This window comes from Rhipicephalus microplus, chromosome 8, assembly GCF_043290135.1.
Source record: "Rhipicephalus microplus isolate Deutch F79 chromosome 8, USDA_Rmic, whole genome shotgun sequence".
NCBI lineage: Eukaryota > Metazoa > Arthropoda > Arachnida > Ixodida > Ixodidae > Rhipicephalus > Rhipicephalus microplus.
The window spans coordinates 50207960-50226053 of NC_134707.1; the positions used below are offsets into that span (position 1 = coordinate 50207960).

Sequence of the window (18094 nt, forward strand, 5' to 3'; positions counted from 1 at the left end):
ACACGTTAGGCTTGCAGGCCCCACCGCCGCAGCGGCCGGCCTATGGCGTCGTGCGCAGAGACGCTGGACTTGGCGTTCTTGCTTTCGTGGTGGAATAAAAGGCGCCAATAAGTGGCTAAAAAGTGGTCCCACCTGGCAAAACTTGGTGTCAGGGAAGTCCTTGAAACTGCCGCCGATCGATGGTGAGAAGCGTTTTCCACGATAAATTCGACAATCCACCAAAAACATAGGAAAGTTGGGGAGCCGACGCGCAACACGTCCGCACTCCGTGGCCCCCTAGCGGTGTCTCCTCTTACCGAATAACTACAAAATTTTAGATAAGCTTGCACCGTCAGGATACGGAATCGACAAGGCAAGGTTGGTGAGTGCGCCTCCTGGTGCCGCGGGCAGTTTGCTCGCCACGTCGCTCGTGTCAGCTTGTTTTTTTCCCTGGTGTAAAAGTGCAGGCGGCACCTCAAGAAAAAATGAACAACCTCTGCTGTGGTACCCACATAGTGCAACCTACAGCCCACACCAGCAGAAGCAATGCGGCTGTCGAGCAAAACTTGGTCAACAATGTTCGCATACACATCGGCACATGCAACTGTGTCCACAGTCAGTTCTTCAACATGTCCTTCCACAATGCGCAACAGGCTGAGAAGCTGGGATGAGGGCACTTGCAGGAATCCTCTTGACTTCTTCTGGATTAGGTCAGTTGGCTCTCGTGTCTGGCTCTTGAGTGTTCCCACGCAGTCAGTGCAGCTTATCGTTGAAAACTTCTTTACCACGTAACCGGCAAGATAATCAAGAATGCACTCTTTGGTGGAGAGCGTAACGTCAGGCACGGATGCATTGTTCACTGCCTCCCCCGGCTCCTCAAGAACGTCATCAAAGAGGACCGCCAACATGTCAATCTGCAGAATACATTCCAAGTTTCAAATCTTTCAATGTATAAGTTGAGATTCGTAAATGCAAAAACACATTATGTTTCATTTGGTTATTTGGTCATTTGTGTAGTGAAACTGCTCCTGAAAAAAAGAAACTAGAGCTAATAAATAAAAGCAAGGGGCACGTTACCTGACTGGAGGCAGGTTTTCCCTTGTCAAAGAGGCCCTGGAGCTTGAGCAACAGCTGGGGTCCACCTCCCTCGACCGAGGCCTGTTTTGGCGGCCGAACTAGGTTGTTTACAGAGAGCATCCGATAGATGAACAAAAAATGTTGCACAGTCGGCTGCCCTCCGTCACCAGCAACATGCCTGACGATGCCGAAAAACCTCTAGAAAGAAAAAATCAATTTATCGCAACAATGAGAAATTCATAGCACATTTATACACATAAAAGTCATCATGTTTACCTCTAGAGGATCTTGTCCGAAGTTCCCAACGAGAACGTAACGAAACCCAGACAACAGCAAGCTCTCGATGAGTGCAACTGAGCTATGCAGTGTCAGTCTGAGGGCTCCACATGTCTGCTTACTCAGAAAGCAGACTTGCCTCTGGGTCGGTAATGTCTTGATGTATTTCTCCCAAATGTCCAGCCATGCAATGCTGTCCTTCAACACCTGGAATAAAATTATGCTTCATCTATAGTACACGAAAAACACTTCATAACACATGTAATAATCTCACAGCAATGTGTTGTGCTTCGTTGAATCGAACATGGTCTGGCCTCCGAGAGTTCAGGCAGTCGAACAGCTTGTTCAATGTTCTTGTGAATTGCGATGTTGTGAATTCCGACCCATAGAGCTTCTTGCAGTCTTCGTGCTCGCTATAAAACTCCATGGCCGAAGCAGTACTCTCACTGAACAGCTGTAAAATGTGTGGAAAAAAAGGATTTTAAGTTTACTTCCCAAAACGTGTGAGCAGATGTTTTTGAAATACACTTTGCACTGAACATAGCTGCGTGCATGACTTGCCTGGACAGCCAACTTCACGCTCATCTTTTGGAACGGATTGGGGAAAATATGGGCTTTCGTTAACTTCGGTACAGCCCGGAGTCCAGCCTGTTCTTCTTCATAGTCCAGTAAGTCCTTGTAGTGACAGTGGAACACCTCCTGTCCTTGAGGGAGCTGCAACATAAGGACAAGTGACAAATTTTATTTTTAAACTGAATAGTTTATGTACAGGTCAAGGCATTCACATGCAACTTTTTTTTACTTACCAAAAACTTGCCCACTTTGAGCAAGTTGTTTCTGATGCACTTAAATATGTGCGGTGGATCAATTACAACGTGGACTTGCTTTGAGGGCTCACACGGGTGTTCAAAACACGTTTGAAGCTTGTGCATGTCCCTGTTGACACCTTGAGAGAAAAACAGTTTAATAGTACACTTGTTTTTCTACTACATCACTAACCACAGCTAAATAAAATTTGAAAAGACGTACCCAGAGATCTCAAGGCTGATTGGTTTGATGTGGAGTTGTCGCAGGTCACTGCGTCAACAACAACACCAGCGTTTGTAAGGTGAACAATGCACTGCAAAAGGAGCTTCGCCACGATTGATCCTGGGGCAGCACCAGAAGCACAAAATGTGCCCACAGTTTGTGACCACCCTCCCAGAAAAGCCCGAAACAGAAAGACCAGCACGTGGTCGCCGTCTTTGCCATGGTCACCTGGTCGTGTGTGTTTGGCGAAATCCACCTTGCCCAGCAGTGCCATGTCCGACTCGCGAATGTGGACGCTTTTTCTGACGCTCATTTCATCGAACATGAGCACTCCTGGAAAGTTTTGGGTAGGATAACATCTTGTCTCAATTGCGCTGCTGAATATAATACAATTATAAAAATGAGTACTGCTTTTTACCTCGACGCTCTCTTTCTGGAACTGCTTCTAGCTTTTCACACAGAACCGTGAACAAAGTGCTGTCGAAGCCAAAATCAGCTTTCAGATTTCTGAGGTAGCCATAGAGGGTGCGGGGATTTGGAAGGGGCAAAAATTCATTTTCATGAAGAAAAGTGTAGACTGCTGTGGACTTTATCTTTAGCAGCAAGCAGTCATAAATCCACTCTTTTTTGTACCTGGAGAGAATGAATTGCAAATTTGTTTTCCACAATGGGTGTGTTGGAAACTATTCATGCAAAGCAAAAAATAATGAGAATGGTGTTATAAAAACTGAAGAAAGTATATTTGCCCAAACAAACCTGCAATTTTTCCCGAAATTAGAAATAACTCTACACAAAACGGCCAAACCAATGTCTGCCTCAATAGCCGCTGTTGCTGTGAGTTGTGTTTGGCCCTGTTTTGCTGGGCACAAGTTCGCCCAATAAACAGTTCGCCTGACACCGCCCTGACTCCTGCGTGCTTCCTCTCAAGTGCTGCGTGTATCACAACCTCGTGACATCTGGTGGAGGTGCTTCTCGGCCCATGTACCGTACGCCCCCGTCCAGCCGTGAGCCAAGCCCAAGCCGCCAAGAGGACGACGCCGACCCGGTCGTTCGAGTGAGCCGAAGACAACAAGGACTACCGCCCGAATACCTGCCGCTCCCCGACAAGGGCAAGAAAACAAAGGCTGCTACGAAGCCGGCATCCACGATGACGGAAGCAAGGTCTTCGGCAACCGTGGTCGTCAACCAGCCCAAAGAGCCGCCTACCTTCCGCGGATCGACCTACGAAGACCCGGAAAGCTGGCTTGACATTTACGACCGCGTCGCAGCCCTCAATAAGTGGGACCCGGACGACAAGCTGCGTCATGTGTATTTTTACCTGGAAGACGCCGCAAGGACTTGGTTCGAGAACCGCGAGTCAACGCTTCGAACCTGGGACGACTTCCGCGTAGCTTTCCTGCGCACCTTTGCAAGCGTCGTGCGGAAGGAAAGAGCCGCATCACTGCTTGAAACTCGGGTGCAGCTCCCCAACGAAAACGTAACGATCTTCACGGAGGAGATGACGCGACTTTTCCGCCACGCCGACGCCGACATGTCTGAGGACAAGAAGGTTCGCCTGCTTATGCGAGGAGTGAAGCAGGAGCTCTTCGCCGGACTGATCAGAACCCCACCAAAGACGGTACAAGAGTTCCTCTCCGAGGCTACCACCATCGAGAAGACTCTTGAAATGCGGACCAGCCAATACGATCGGCGCATGTCGCCAGACGTCGCAGAAGTCCGAGGACTCTGCCCCGACGACCTGCGCGAGACCATACGCGCTATTGTTCGTGAAGAACTGCGCCGCATGTTGCCATCGTCTCAGCCCCAAGTCGCCTCTCTCGAAGACGTAGTCCGCGAGGAACTACAGCGCTCACTGAGCGTTCCTGAACGGCCACAGCCCCAACCGGAGGCGATGACCTACGCCGCTACTGCACGACGACCTGTCGCCGCTCCTCGCCAACACCAGGACCCAACGTCTCCGCAGTTTCGTCGCCAGCCACCGCCGCCACCCCCGAAGCCTTCCCGCTCGCCAGTAATCCAGCGCTCGCCGAGGAAAACTGACGTTTGGCGCACCCCGAACCACCGCCCACTATGCTACCACTGCGGCGAAGCCGGGCACACCTACCGCTACTGCCAGTACCGTGAGATGGGACTGCGTGGCTTCGACGTGAACGCGCCGCGTCCGCGCCCAGGTGAGCGACCTCGCGACATCGCCGACTACATCGCCGGATCGCAGTGGCAACAACGACGACCATCCCGTTCACCTTCGCCTGGCCGCTACGTCTCCCCGGATCGCCGCCAGTACACCGGCCCTAACCGGGGCCGATCCCCAAGCCCCTACCCGGGAAACTAAAGGCAGCAACCGTTCCTTTGTGCGGTTGCTGCACGACGCAATGCCGAAGATCCTCCTCCGCCGCCGCCGCCGCTGCCGATGACGACGACCACGACGCACGAACTTTCCCGACGTAGTCGCAGTACGCCGCCTGAGCAGAGTCTTTACGACAAAGCCTCGCCGCCGACGCGACATAGCAGCACCGGACCAAGCCGACGCAGCCGTGATCCGACGCCCCTACCTAACCGGAACGCCAGACGACGAACCACCGACCTCGACGTGATCATCGACGGCCACAGCGTCACCGCCCTAGTCGATACCGGCGCCGACTACTCTATCATCAGTGGTCTCTTCGCCGCTAAGCTCAAGAAGGTAAAGACTGCATGGGAAGGACCGGATATCCGAACAGCAGGGGGCCACCTTATAACGCCGACTGGAACCTGCACGGCAAGAGTCATGATTCACAGCCAGACGTATTCTGTGAATTTTGTGGTCCTGCAGCAATGCTCGCGAGACGTCATTTTAGGCATGGATTTCCTGGACCAGCAAGGCGCAGTAATCGACCTAAGATCCAGGTCAATCACGCTGTCCACGGATAATGCAACGGCGTCAGACTGCAACGTCACTCACAATGCCTTGAATGTGACAGAAGAGCAAGTAACCATCCCGCCACTGTCGAGCGTCATCATTTCCGTCGGCACCAAAGCGTCTACCAACTTACAAGGTGTCATCGAAGGCGACCAGCACCTGCTCCTAAACCGTCAGATGTGCGTCGCAAGAGGCATAGCCAAGCTTCATAACGGCGAAGCCAAGGTAATGGTGACGAACTTCAGCAACGAATATAGGCACTTGAATAGGGGCACGACGGTAGCACATCTAAGCGAATTTGTGGAAGCGAGCAATGCCTTCGCCGTCACCGATTCTCAGGGAGCCGCAACGTCGACAGCAGTGTCCGCGCCCGCCTTCGACGTCAATCAAAGCCTTTCCAGGCAGCAACAAAAGGAGCTCAAAGCCTTACTCCACCAATACAAGGACTGCTTCTCGTCGTCGTCGAGGCTTCGTCAGACCCCTCTCGCGAAACATCGCGTCATAACCGACGAATATGCCCGTCCGCTCCGTCAGAGCCCCTACCGAGTTTCTGCACGGGAACGCGAGGCCATCAAGCAACAAGTCGACGAAATGCTGCGTGACGACATCATTCAGCCGTCTACGAGTCCGTGGGCATCACCCGTGGTGTTGGTGAAGAAGAAGGACGGAACCCTACGTTTTTGCGTCGATTATCGTCGCCTGAACAACATCACGAAGAAAGACGTGTATCCCCTCCCACGGATAGACGATGCTCTGGACAGACTCTACAACGCCAAGTATTTTTCGTCGATGGATCTCAAAACCGGCTACTGGCAAATCGAAGTAGACGAGAGAGACCGAGAGAAGACTGCCTTCATAACACCAGACGGCCTATTCGAGTTTAAGGTCATGCCCTTTGGTTTTTGCTCGGCGCCTGCGACGTTCCAACGGGTTATGGACACAGTACTCGCAGGCTTGAAGTGGCAGACTTGCCTCGTCTACTTGTACGACGTAGTCGTATTTTCTTCCAACTTCGACGAGCACCTCCGGCGCCTTGAAGCTGTTCTTCGGGTAATCAAAGCCTCGGGACTTACCCTGAAGCCAGAAAAGTGCCGCTTCGCCTACGAGGAACTATTGTTCCTTGGCCACGTTATCAGCAAGTCGGGAGTGCTCCCTGATCCACAGAAAACAGCTGCTATCGCCGACTTTCCTGCACCCACCGACAAGAAAGCAGTACGCCGATTTCTTGGCCTCTGCGCTTATTACAGGCGCTTCGTGAAGAACTTTTCGCGGATCGCCGAGCCACTGACGTACCTCACGAAGGCCGACGTCGACTTCAAATGGGAAACGCCGCAAGTCGAGGCATTTCAAGAATTAAAGCGACGCCTGCAAACGCCGCCAATACTGGCGCACTTCGACGAAGAAGCTGACACCGAAATTCACACGGACGCAAGCAGCACAGGGCTCGGCGCCGTGATCGTGCAGAGGACCGACGGACTTGAAAGGGTCATCAGTTACGCTAGCCGGTCACTTTCGAAGGCAGAAGCCAATTATTCCACGACAGAAAAGGAATGCCTTGCCATCATCTGGGCTACATCAAAGTTCCGCCCCTACCTGTACGGCAGGCCTTTCAAAGTCGTGAGTGACCACCACGCCTTGTGTTGGCTAGCTAACTTGAAGGATCCATCAGGGCGCCTCGCATGGTGGAGTCTCAGACTACAAGAATTTGACATCACCGTCGTCTACAAGAGCGGACGAAAGCACTCCGACGCCGACTGCTTGTCTCGCGCCCCTGTCGATCCGCCGCCCCAAGATGACCAGGACGACGACTCTTTCCTGGGACCCATAAGTACCGACGACTACGCGGAACGCCAACGAGCTGACCCGGTGCTCAAGATCCTCATGGACTACCTGCAAGGCAAGACCGCCGACGTGCCGAAAGTATTCCGCCGAGGACTGGCTTCGTTTTTCCTGCGAAACAACGTCCTCCTGAAGAAAAACTTCTCGCCGCTCCGCGCCGACCACCTCCTCGTGGTACCTTCAGCGTTACGTCCAGAGGTTCTGGAAGCATTACACGACGACCCAACAGCCGGACATCTTGGTGTTTCCCGCACACTGTCACGAATACAAGAGAAGTACTGTTGGCCTCGCCTCGCTGCCGACGTCGCCCACTACGTAAAAACATGCAGAGACTGTCAGCGACGCAAGACGCCGACAACTAGGCCAGCCGGACTTCTGCAAGCCGTCGAACCACCTCAATGGCCATTCCAACAAATCGACATGGACTTACTGGGGCCGTTCCCGACGTCAACTTCTGGCAACAAATGGATTGTCGTAGCGACTGACTACCTCACCCGCTATGCCGAAACAAGGGCCTTGCCCAAGGGCACTGCCACCGAGGTCGCCATGTTCTTCATTGAGAACATCGTCCTCCGCCACGGAGCCCCCGAGGTCCTCATCACCGACAGAGGTACGGCCTTTACGGCTGACCTAACGCAAGCGATCTTGAGATACAGTCAGACAAGCCACCGCCGAACCACCGCGTACCACCCACAGACGAATGGCCTCACCGAGCGTCTAAATAAGACCATCGCCGACATGCTGGCCATGTACGTGGACGTCGAGCACAAGACGTGGGACGCCATACTCCCGTATGTAACCTTCGCGTACAACACGGCCGTGCAGGAAACGACGCAGTTTGCTCCATACAAGCTCGTCTACGGGCGGAGCCCAACAACGACGCTTGACGCCATGCTACCGGTCGGCACCGACGAAGAAGACCTCGACGTCGCCAGCTACCTGGATCGCCCTGAAGAAGCTCGACAGCTAGCCCGCCTGCGTATCAAGAGCCAACAGACGGTCGACAGGCGCCACTACAACCTTCGACGACACCACACCGAATACCAACCAGGTGACCTTGTCTGGGTCTGGACGCCGATACGACGACGGGGATTGTCTGAGAAGCTCCTGCGACGCTACTTTGGACCCTACAAGGTAGTCCGACGTCGTGGTGAACTGAACTATGAGGTCGTGCCCGATGGCTTAATGTCATCCCAACGACGCCGTGCACAACCCGAAGTCGTACACGTGGTGCGACTTAAACCTTATTACGCGCGCTGATTAGCTGTGACGCATTGTTAATGTAATTTATTGCATGTACTCTCTCTTATGTTCTGTCTTTAGCATCGGGACGATGCTTTTTCAGAGGGGGGTAGTGACACGTGCGGTTCTTTTGGTTTACGAAGGAAGACGCTATCACTTTCTGTTAAGCGCAACGCAGGCCGCGTTTATCTTGTATGCCACTCTGGAACGCGTTACGACTCGTGTATAAAAAACTGACACGTGCTGTTCTTTTCGTTTGCGAAGGAAGACGCTATCACTTTCTGTTAAGCGCAACGCAGGCCGCGTTTATCTTGTATGCCACTCTGGAACGCGTTATGACGCGTGTATAAAAGACTGACACGTGCGGTTCTTTTGGTTTACGAAGGAAGACGCTATCACTTTCTGTTAAGCGCAACGCAGGCCTCGTTTATCTTGTATGCCACTCTGGAACGCGTTACGACTCGTGTATAAAAAACTGACACGTGCGGTTCTTTTCGTTTGCGAAGGAAGACGCTATCACTTTCTGTTAAGCGCAACGCAGGCCGCGTTTATCTTGTATGCCACTTTGGAACGCGTTACGACGCGTGTATAAAAAGCCGGCGCAGTGCGCCACTTGGGGTCTTTTTTTTTTTTTCCGTCGGCCGACGACTGTTCACGCCGCTGTTGCTGTGAGTTGTGTTTGGCCCTGTTTTGCGGGGCACAAGTTCGCCCAATAAACAGTTCGCCTGACACCGCCCTGACTCCTGCGTGCTTCCTCTCAAGTGCTGCGTGTATCACAACCTCGTGACAATATTGTTTTGCGGTACAACAGATACAAATACATGATGAATAAATGAAGGCTACACCTTGAGATAACATTTTCAAACGCAAAAGGGGCAATCCAATAGCAATGTTACGTGTGTGATGGGGTATTTGGAACTTACCGCGCAGCTGTTGCAGACTTCGCGTTGGCTTTCATGAGCCAGTGGTCAAAAATGAGCTTCTCGCGAGCCGAAAGCTTCTGAACGTCTTGGTGCGATCTTCTGCTCCTATTCGCTTGCACTGTCAATTTCGCAATCTTCACTTGGCACAAACGAAGTTGCTGCTTAGTGCTTCGAAGCTGGTCTTTAACTGCGTGGAGCTCTGAGATGGAGCAGACATTTCCCTCTGTCTGGCATGCCATCTCTGTGCAGCTTCCAGTGCTTATCACTCCACCTGTCAAACGAAGAAATATGGATCAATATAATGCGACATCACGCAGCACACAGGCAATACAGGCTCTCAACATAGTGAAACAAGAAAACAAGGCAACGCGAATGGAGGCTTACCATCATCTCCGGCTGCTTCAGGATCGCAGGGCTCTGTGCTGGAGCTCACAGAAGCTGCAGTGCCATCGTTGTTCGGCGACGAAACGCGACGACGTTTTGCAGGTGGATTTTCTCGCTGTGAGCGCGACCGTGGCTTGGGCTTCGTAAGATACGCCGGCAGGTTTTCAAATATCCGGGGTATGGCACCGACGCGGAGCTTAGGCTTCTCGCGCTGCAGAAGCACAGATTGTCCACTTATTCTGAACTCATCGGCTCGAATAATGTCCGTGGTGTCGAAATGTTTCTCGCACACACGAACGGCCTTCGACTCGAAGTTGAAAGCGCCCGTCTCCTGTCGTGGAATGGCTCGCTTCCACCTGTCGCGTTGTTCGCGGTCGCTTGGGAGGCAGAACAGCGAAGCTTTTTCTGTACAACTCCGATAGCCAGAGCGGCAACCAGGTACGCAGCACGTCAGAGGCATGGTAGTTCACATAGTTTGCCGTCCGTCATGAGTGTAGACAGCTATACCACACAACAAACAAACCAGTAAGCTCGCACTCCAACGCACTGCAAACGCTGCAAATGCGGCCGCCGCCGTCCAAGCCGCCTTCACCAGACTCGCAGCGCCACCGCGCGGGAGCTTTGATCCCCATATGAAGCTCTCCATAGCCTCCTATATTTTTTTGTGCCCGCGCATTAGCGCTAAATACATACGCGCCATCCGTCCCTTATAGTTTTGGCGCTCGCCGCCAGATGCCGCACCAATCCCATAATAACAGCAGACGACGCGGCCTATGCACGCTTGCGTTTATGACGGTCTAGAAACCGTCTACATTGCATTGGATTATGCGTATACGTTAAGAAGTGCGCACACACCAAATTTTTAACACAAGCACTGTATGCAGAATGCAATGTGAGCTTTGTTATTTGATTTCGCGCTCAAAGCTTGAGCACTTTTCGAGACAATGGTTTGACATGAAAATCTTTTGCCAAGTCGTGTTTGTCAGTCACACTCGTCGCGAAGTTCAGAAAAAGTGGGCGGAGAAACTTCACGAGCACAACCTCCAAAAGTTTTTTATGATGTCCCGGGGTCGAGCACTTGAGTTTGTCACGTTTCTGTAGTATTTGCGCGGCGTTGTCAACGGCAGCCTTCAGTGGCTGATTCATCTTTCTCGCTCTTGCGAGGAAAACTTCCGCGTAATTCTTTAGAGAATTTAGAACCATTACGAGCTCAGTTGACGGATACAGGAGTCCACCTCTGTCCTGGTGCCTAATTAATGCATCCGATGGCGCAGAGGTTTCATTTCATTTCATTTATTTATACTGTTAGCCCAGAAGTGGGCCGTTACAGGGTGGAAGTACAAACAATTATTTGCAAAAAAGAAGTACCGTACAGGTCTCGAGATAATTTCTCGGTACTATTGTGACCAGCAACTCGAAGTTATACATAACATACATAAATGGAACACACATGCGATGCAATACATACGCGCAGAACAGCACATGACGCATTTGAGGCGGCACTTTTGCACCGCGCTGAAGATTTGAAAGACAACTACTGCAGGATCATGCAACCAACAAAAAGTACACACACACGCAAAAAAAACATATGTCACTGTTATTCGGAAAATAAACGTTTTAGATTCTGTTCAAATGATGTAAGCGAGGAACAACCAATTATAGACTCTGGCAGCATATTCCAATCTTCAATAGCACGTGGAAAGTAACTGAACTTAAAGCAATCGTTACGTGGGACTAGGGGTGGTATATACATATTATGGCGATGTCTGGAGTGTTCTTGTGTGTTGACCTGGAAGTAATCTGAATAGTTTAGTTTAAATTGATTATGAATTAACTGGAAGAGGAATTTCAGACGCTCAATCCTCGTCCTAAGTTCAGGACTATCCAGTCCAGCTTTTTTACAGAGTTCAGTAGGAGAATGATGTCGGCTATATTTATTAAAAATAAATCTCGCACCAAGTCGCTGTATTTTTGTTATTTTATTGCAGTTTGTCTTTGTGTAAGGGTCCCAGACAATTTTAGAATATTCGATAATGGGTCTGACAAGAGTTTTGTGTTTGGTGCATGTGCATTGTTCTTCTTCTTTACTGAATCTTGCTTTATAACTACGCGTTCTAAGGCAACCCGATCTCGCTTCAAACAGTAAAGCGCTTCCCCTTGAATTATCGTAAAATGCCTCCCTCCTTATTTCATTTTTGCCCTTTCGGTAGTTACTCAAAGCCGGTTTTTTCTCCATAGCTGCCATCCATTCTCTCGTTTTGCGCCTCGGCGCTCCGCCAGGAGCGCTCGCATCCCATAATAGCTCGGGGGACGGCGCTGAGGGACCGACCGCTCGGGCACAAAGTTATAGAGGAGGCTATGAGCTCTCCCATAGCGTTACGGAGAAGTTTCGTGACCAGAAAAGTATTGAAGGACTCTGGTGTTACGCAGCCATCTCCCAGGGATGCGGTGGGCGGTGTCCCTTGGATCAAGAGCAGTTCAGAGAAGCTCAGTGTGTCAACTACGATTTTCTTACCGAAAACGGGAACGCCTTGAAGGTGAGAGACTTGTTCCTGTTATTCTTTGAGACGAACATTATAAGTTTCATTATCAAGCCTAGTAAATCTATATGGGCCCAGCGCTGTAAGCCTGCCACTTTGTTATCACCGTACTAGTCAAAAGACACAAACGTTTTACTGGTTAGCCAAGAAAACACGAACAAAGAAATAAATAATCAGTGTGTAATGTGCACACTAAGAAGAAAAAAAGGTTATATTACCACCTAGTCCTGACTAGCTGTGTTTATGATTATCTTTAAATAGACTCACTGACTCCCTGTTGAGTATGATTCGACTATGACAGTAAAATGACCTAGGAATGTTCCCGCGCCAATTTAAAGACAGTGATGTAGTACGTAACAAGTGAAGGCTCACAAGAAAAAAAAAACAAGAGGCAGATGACTTTTTTCTTTCTGTCGTTTCGCGCAACATGAAAGCTGTAGAATGTTTTTTTCATAAGTTCTTCGTCTATTTGATGACAAAATCTGAGCAAATAAATTTTCAGATCACTTTCTCATAATTGATGCAATAGAATTATTACCGGAATTCAACCTTTTTTGTTTGTTTTTCTTTGAAGGTTTACTGCTGGAACGAAACTCATGGATGCGAGTACAAGGGTGCCGTTGAAGATATGCTGAGGCACTTCGAAAACAAATGCATCTTCCACGCGGTGGAATGTTCGCGATGCGGGGAAGCCGTCTGTCACAAGGAATTGGCGACGCACTACATGTCTGGATGCAGTTCTCGCGTTTCTTCAGCGCGAACAGAAAACTCGTCTTCGAAATCTAGAGCACTCACACTTCAAGACGTCAGAGATTCTCCGGAAGAAGTGAAGACGCTCTTGAGGAAACCGAACCAAGACCAGGTGATGCCTGTTATTCAAAGCCAGACGAACGAGCTCACGGAACTACTCAGCAGTCAGGAGTCCAGGTTGTCCGACATCACGAACGAAGCTGGCGTGACTGAATATGCAGAGACAGTTCAACGCACTGCCGCGTCTTCATCGACTGTCTCGCAAGAACCAACGACTAGGCGCAATTCCAGAAGTTGAAGCAAGCCTGTTGTTGGCTTCCTTCACGACGGAAATGACGAGCCAAAAGTGTGAAGTCTTCTCCAGCATTCCAGCCGGTGTTCTGAAACGGATGCGGAGAACTTTGACGCAAGACTATCCCCAACACGCCATCGAATATTTTCGGCCTTCCAAGAATACGTGCGACTTGAAGCTGACCAATCAGCTGTCGACGACAAGTACGTGGAGGGAAGTGCTCGGGAGTGTCAAGTATGTCGTAACTATCGACAGTTCTAAATCTACAGCATTGAATTGGGGCACAAGCTCTTGTACTATTACAGTGTTGCACACTATGGACTCCTACTTAACTGTTAAAGTAAAAGACATTTCTCTTTCAGGCGATCGTACGCTCGTTGTGTATATTGACTTTTTCGGAATGCAGGTGGGCTCTCGGAGTAAAACGCCTTGCTTCAGCGTTTTTGCGTTCGACAGGACACGGAGGTTTCTGTGTGCGTTGGATCCCCGTGACTGGCCTTGCCGCTGCGAGGGCGCTCGACACGAGAGGGTACATTATCACGGCCTTTTCCAAATTGAGCTCGACGACTTGAGGCACACTGGATGCCTGCATCAGGGACGGCTGGAGCTCGAGATCAACCTCACAAACGAGAAAAGACGACGGTGAAACTACACCGAGTTCTTGAAACTGGCTCTCAACAGTCTATTATTATTATTATTTTTCCTTTTCTAGAAGCTTAGCTCTATAAACTGCTATAAAGTCAATAAAAATGAATCACATATCGGCTGAGCAGTGACCTATGATGCGGGTGATGTTCTCATCACTTCGCGAGCGCATGGAACATAAACTGCGGAAAGTTTGAAGTGTCCTAAATTTAATAAAGTAATCACTGGAAATGTGTTGCTTCACGTTTACTTAATGCTATATATACGCAATAGTTTTCGTCATCGGTGCGTCAGTTCAAATAGTCAATAGAATGTATTGCATTCTGAATATATATATATATATATATATATATATATATATATATATATATATATATATATATATATATATATATATATATATATATATATATATATATATATATATATATATATGAGTGTGTGTTTAACACAATAATAATGAGATATAACAGACAACAGGTGCCAAGGAAAGCATAATGATTGATTTGTGGGGTTTAACGTCCCAAAACCACGATATTATTATGAGAGACGCCCTAGTGGAGGGCTCCAGAAATTTCGACCACCTGGGGTTCTTTAACGTGCACCCAAATCTGATACACACGGGCCTACAACACTTCCGCTTCCATCGGAAATGGAGCTGCCGCAGCCGGGATTCGATCCCGCGACCTGCGGGGCAGCAGCCGAGTGCCTTAGCCACTAGACCACCGCGGCGGGTACAAGGAAAGTATAGGGGAAGTTATTACACCGAATTGTAATGTAAATCTGAACAAAGAAAAGTGGGTGAAAAGGTAACTTGCCGTGGGCAGGAACTGAGCCTGTGACCTTTGAATAACGCGTTCGATGCTCTACCACTGAGCGGCTATCCCCCCACCCACTTTATTGGGTATCTATGTCAATTTAAACGTGGGAGTGTCAGTCAGCGCCACCAGTAGCCATGACGGCGAGTGTGGCACATTCTTTATGATCCTGTTTGGCGTCACGTAGCACGTGAGCTTATTACTAGCTGGCAACTGACCAATAGTCCCTCGTTTACAACCTAAAGACACCAAGTCTGCCAGTACGAGACCCTCTTTAATGAATATACACTTCTTTCCTTATATATATATAGACGTTGCGCTTCGGGATAAATCCATTGCAACGTGGAAATGCTCCCACTTGCAGGGCGCAGAAGTTCACTTAGGCATTAACTCATACTGCAAGCACAGCTCATGCGCCCGAATGCGATTAACGGCGTATTGAATAGCCCATAGAGCACTACAAGAGTAAAGACGAGAGAGTCGTATCTCACCTTCACTACTATTCCTAATGCCGCAACGACCTCCTCGCCACACATTCCTTCATAACGCCCGTGGAAAATGCCAGAACAGAGCGTTCAATATTTCGCGCTTTCCGGCTGCACGCTCCTTTATCGGATTGCGCAGTTGAAAACGCACGCAACGAAACGAAATCAGTTTATCGCCAAATGGTCACGTGAGTGAGTGAGAACAACTTTATTATGGTCCAGTGCAGACGCTGAGGTTCCTACGCGTCACCCGGCTACTCCCACGTGGGGACCGGCAGGTCTATAGCCTGACGGCCCTGTCGCGGGCACACTGGACGGCCAGGATTTGGTCCTGAAGTTCTGGGCTGCGCAGAAGCGCATCCCACTCGGGTTTGCTAAAAGTCGGTCCAAGCGACCCGCACTCCCAGAGCATATGTGCTAATGTAGCGGTCTGCCCGTAAGCGGCGCAGGCGGCATCGGGGAACTTGTGAGGATAAATTGCCGGTCACGTGAGAAGGCTGGACGGGAATGCGGCTGCGGGGCAAAGCAGGGTAGAAAACAATTCACAACCGGTGTCCCTAGCATATGAGCCAGTCGAGATAATTTTTTCCCTTTTCCTCTCGCACCCGAAAGGGGAGGAGGATCTTTCTGCTAATTAAATAAAGTTTGTTCATCATCATCCTCATGACCCAACGTGACTGCGGGTGTCACGGGTTTTACCGAAGAAACGGGAAACGCCAGGTGAGAACAACGTGCTTTTTCTCTGCATTTTCAGAGGCGGCTGGAGGGACATTCAAGCAGTGTGATTAGCAAGTATGAGAATTAAGGACTTGGGACAGTGGGTCCCCAAGGGGGATTGTGGGTCCCCAAGGAGGATTGTGGGTCCCCAATCTGCGTCGTGCACGCTGCTCCCATGTTCAGAGGAGCACGCCCGCAAAAAACAAAAAACAAAAATGGAACAGACTGGCGGAACATGGGAGAGGCCTTTGTCCTGCAGTGTACGTAGTCAGGCTGATAATGATGATGATGACATACCTTCGGGTCACGAAGAGAGGGGATGTCGACGTCATCTCGACGTTTGGCACACTCCCACTTATTCAGTCGGCCTTGGAAAACGAGGGCGTTTGCCCCTTCGGTTCATCGTCGTAATCGCCTCGAAACATTGGTGGCGCGCAGCATCGCCCCTTCGTGCGGATTCGCAGGCGTACTCTGGGCGAATATCCAGTGCACAATGCGCGTCACATATCCACGCCACAGTTCACAGGCGCTGAAAAACACGGTATTCTCCAGTCGCCAACAAGCACGCCGCGAAATAAGGCTCGGAAATCCATTTCCGTCGAGAGGCACGAACAAGCGAAAGCTCGTCTGTGCACCCGAAACACGACAGTCAAAGCGGAGTGACGTCAGAGCCCGCGGCCGGAACAGTAAAGAGGCCCGAAATCGTGGCATCGGCTCGATGCTCCTCTAGTCGGTGTTTCCGCGCTTATCACCCTGTCAGCCCTTGCTCCGTGGTATTGCACCGGGATATCACTTGGTACCGACAGATTCTAGCTTTCCCTTCGGCATAATGATCTTGTCGGTGAATTCGCCAGGGCTGTCAGCTTGATAAGTAGCTGCAGGTTAGAGTGAAGTATGTTTTCCCAAGCTCTTGCCTTCTTTGCACTGGTGCTAGATCGTTCCAGAGCTTTCATTCTATCCAGTGAACCACAATATTCTAATGCAAAGTGAACGCTTAAGAAACATTTTCACCGAACCACCTAAAGCAGTGTATCGCAAAGCTAAAACTATTCGAGACATACTCTCATCGTCATCATCATCGAAAGCAAACAGTCCTGACACGATCGGGTGCCATCCTTGCCAAAAACCGCGATGCAAAGTATGCCCTTACATGCGCACATGCCAACAGGTCACCAGTACTGGTTCCAACTTTTCCTTAAAAATCAAAGGCAATCTTGACTGCGATTCTAAGAACGTGATATACATGATAGAATGTGCGCTATGTGAAATACAGTACATTGGTCAAACAGAAGGGCCTTTTAGACTGCGTTTTAACAACCATAAATCTCATGCTAACACCTTGCCCCACTTGCCCATTTCAAGACACGTGCACCTCCCTGGCCACTCTTTTGAAAACCTACAAGTCACATTACTAGAATCTGGTTTCCGCACAAATTATGATAGAGAAGCCCGTGAATCATTCCTCATCTATAAGTTCAACGCCGTCGCATCTGGTCTGAATGAAAACGTAGGAAAACTTAGTTGCTTATCTGCGTAACTTGTATCACCCTGTCCAACTTTTTTCAACCTTGCTCAGCAAGTCGCACTACATTGTCTGTATCCGTTGATTACGTAGCAGCTTTGTAACGTCTTTGTCATTTTTATTAGTATTTTATAGTTTTTTTCTTCTCTTGCTTTTACCGGTCGGACTACTCTTCATGTTATGTGCTTTATCTTTTATGCGTTTCATCTTTTATTTGTAAACAACGTGCTCGCGCATGGAAGCAATATCTTTTTACTCGTAGATTAGGTACTCTTTATATTGTGTGACTTGCATATATATATATATATATGCCCATATATAGCCTTTCATGTCGGTTTTGACATTTGTATCTTACTGATATGCACATGTATATAAACAGCACTCGTGCCATAAACTGTATTCTGATGAAGGCCGGACCCACGGCCGAAAGGTCAAATAAAATAACTTCGTACGTGCGTCTTCTTTCCTATACGAATATATATATATATATATATATATATATATATATATATATATATATATATATGTTGCCTAAGCAGTCGTCTAGCATACAGTTGCCACACTTTATGGTCTGTCTCATTTCCTGTGATCACCATGTCTTTTTTTACAATCTATTGTGCAAGTCAGTAATGTGGTTGTAAATTGCACATCAAAGTGCATGGTTTGTGGTTGTCAAC

The 18094-nt window shown here is 49.3% G+C and overlaps 1 protein-coding gene across 1 annotated transcript; it reads right to left on the minus strand.

Moving 5' to 3' along the window:
• Nucleotides 1-5: 5 nt before the first annotated feature.
• LOC119165410 (transposable element P transposase) lies at nucleotides 6-10228 on the minus strand. The gene is made up of 10 exons (XM_075871768.1): nucleotides 9649-10228; nucleotides 9265-9535; nucleotides 2780-2868; nucleotides 2362-2694; nucleotides 2139-2278; nucleotides 1894-2046; nucleotides 1607-1786; nucleotides 1333-1539; nucleotides 1057-1254; nucleotides 6-893 (listed from the first exon to the last, which is right to left on the minus strand). The coding sequence occupies exons 1-10, from the start codon at nucleotides 10106-10108 to the stop codon at nucleotides 6-8; spliced, it is 2919 nt and encodes a 972-aa protein (XP_075727883.1). The 5' UTR covers nucleotides 10109-10228.
• Between the last annotated feature and the right edge of the window lie 7866 nt (nucleotides 10229-18094).

Excerpts from the sequence above, each read along its gene's own strand:
- LOC119165410 (XM_075871768.1), bottom strand. The coding sequence starts at position 10,108 with ATGCCTCTGACGTGCTGCGTACCTGGTTGCCGCTCTGGCTATCGGAGT. Across the intron at positions 2,047-2,138 it reads TCAAAGTGGGCAAGTTTTTG|CTCCCTCAAGGACAGGAGGT; the intron begins GTAAGTAAAAAA and ends CTTATGTTGCAG. Across the intron at positions 894-1,056 it reads GAAAACCTGCCTCCAGTCAG|ATTGACATGTTGGCGGTCCT; the intron begins GTAACGTGCCCC and ends TGTATTCTGCAG.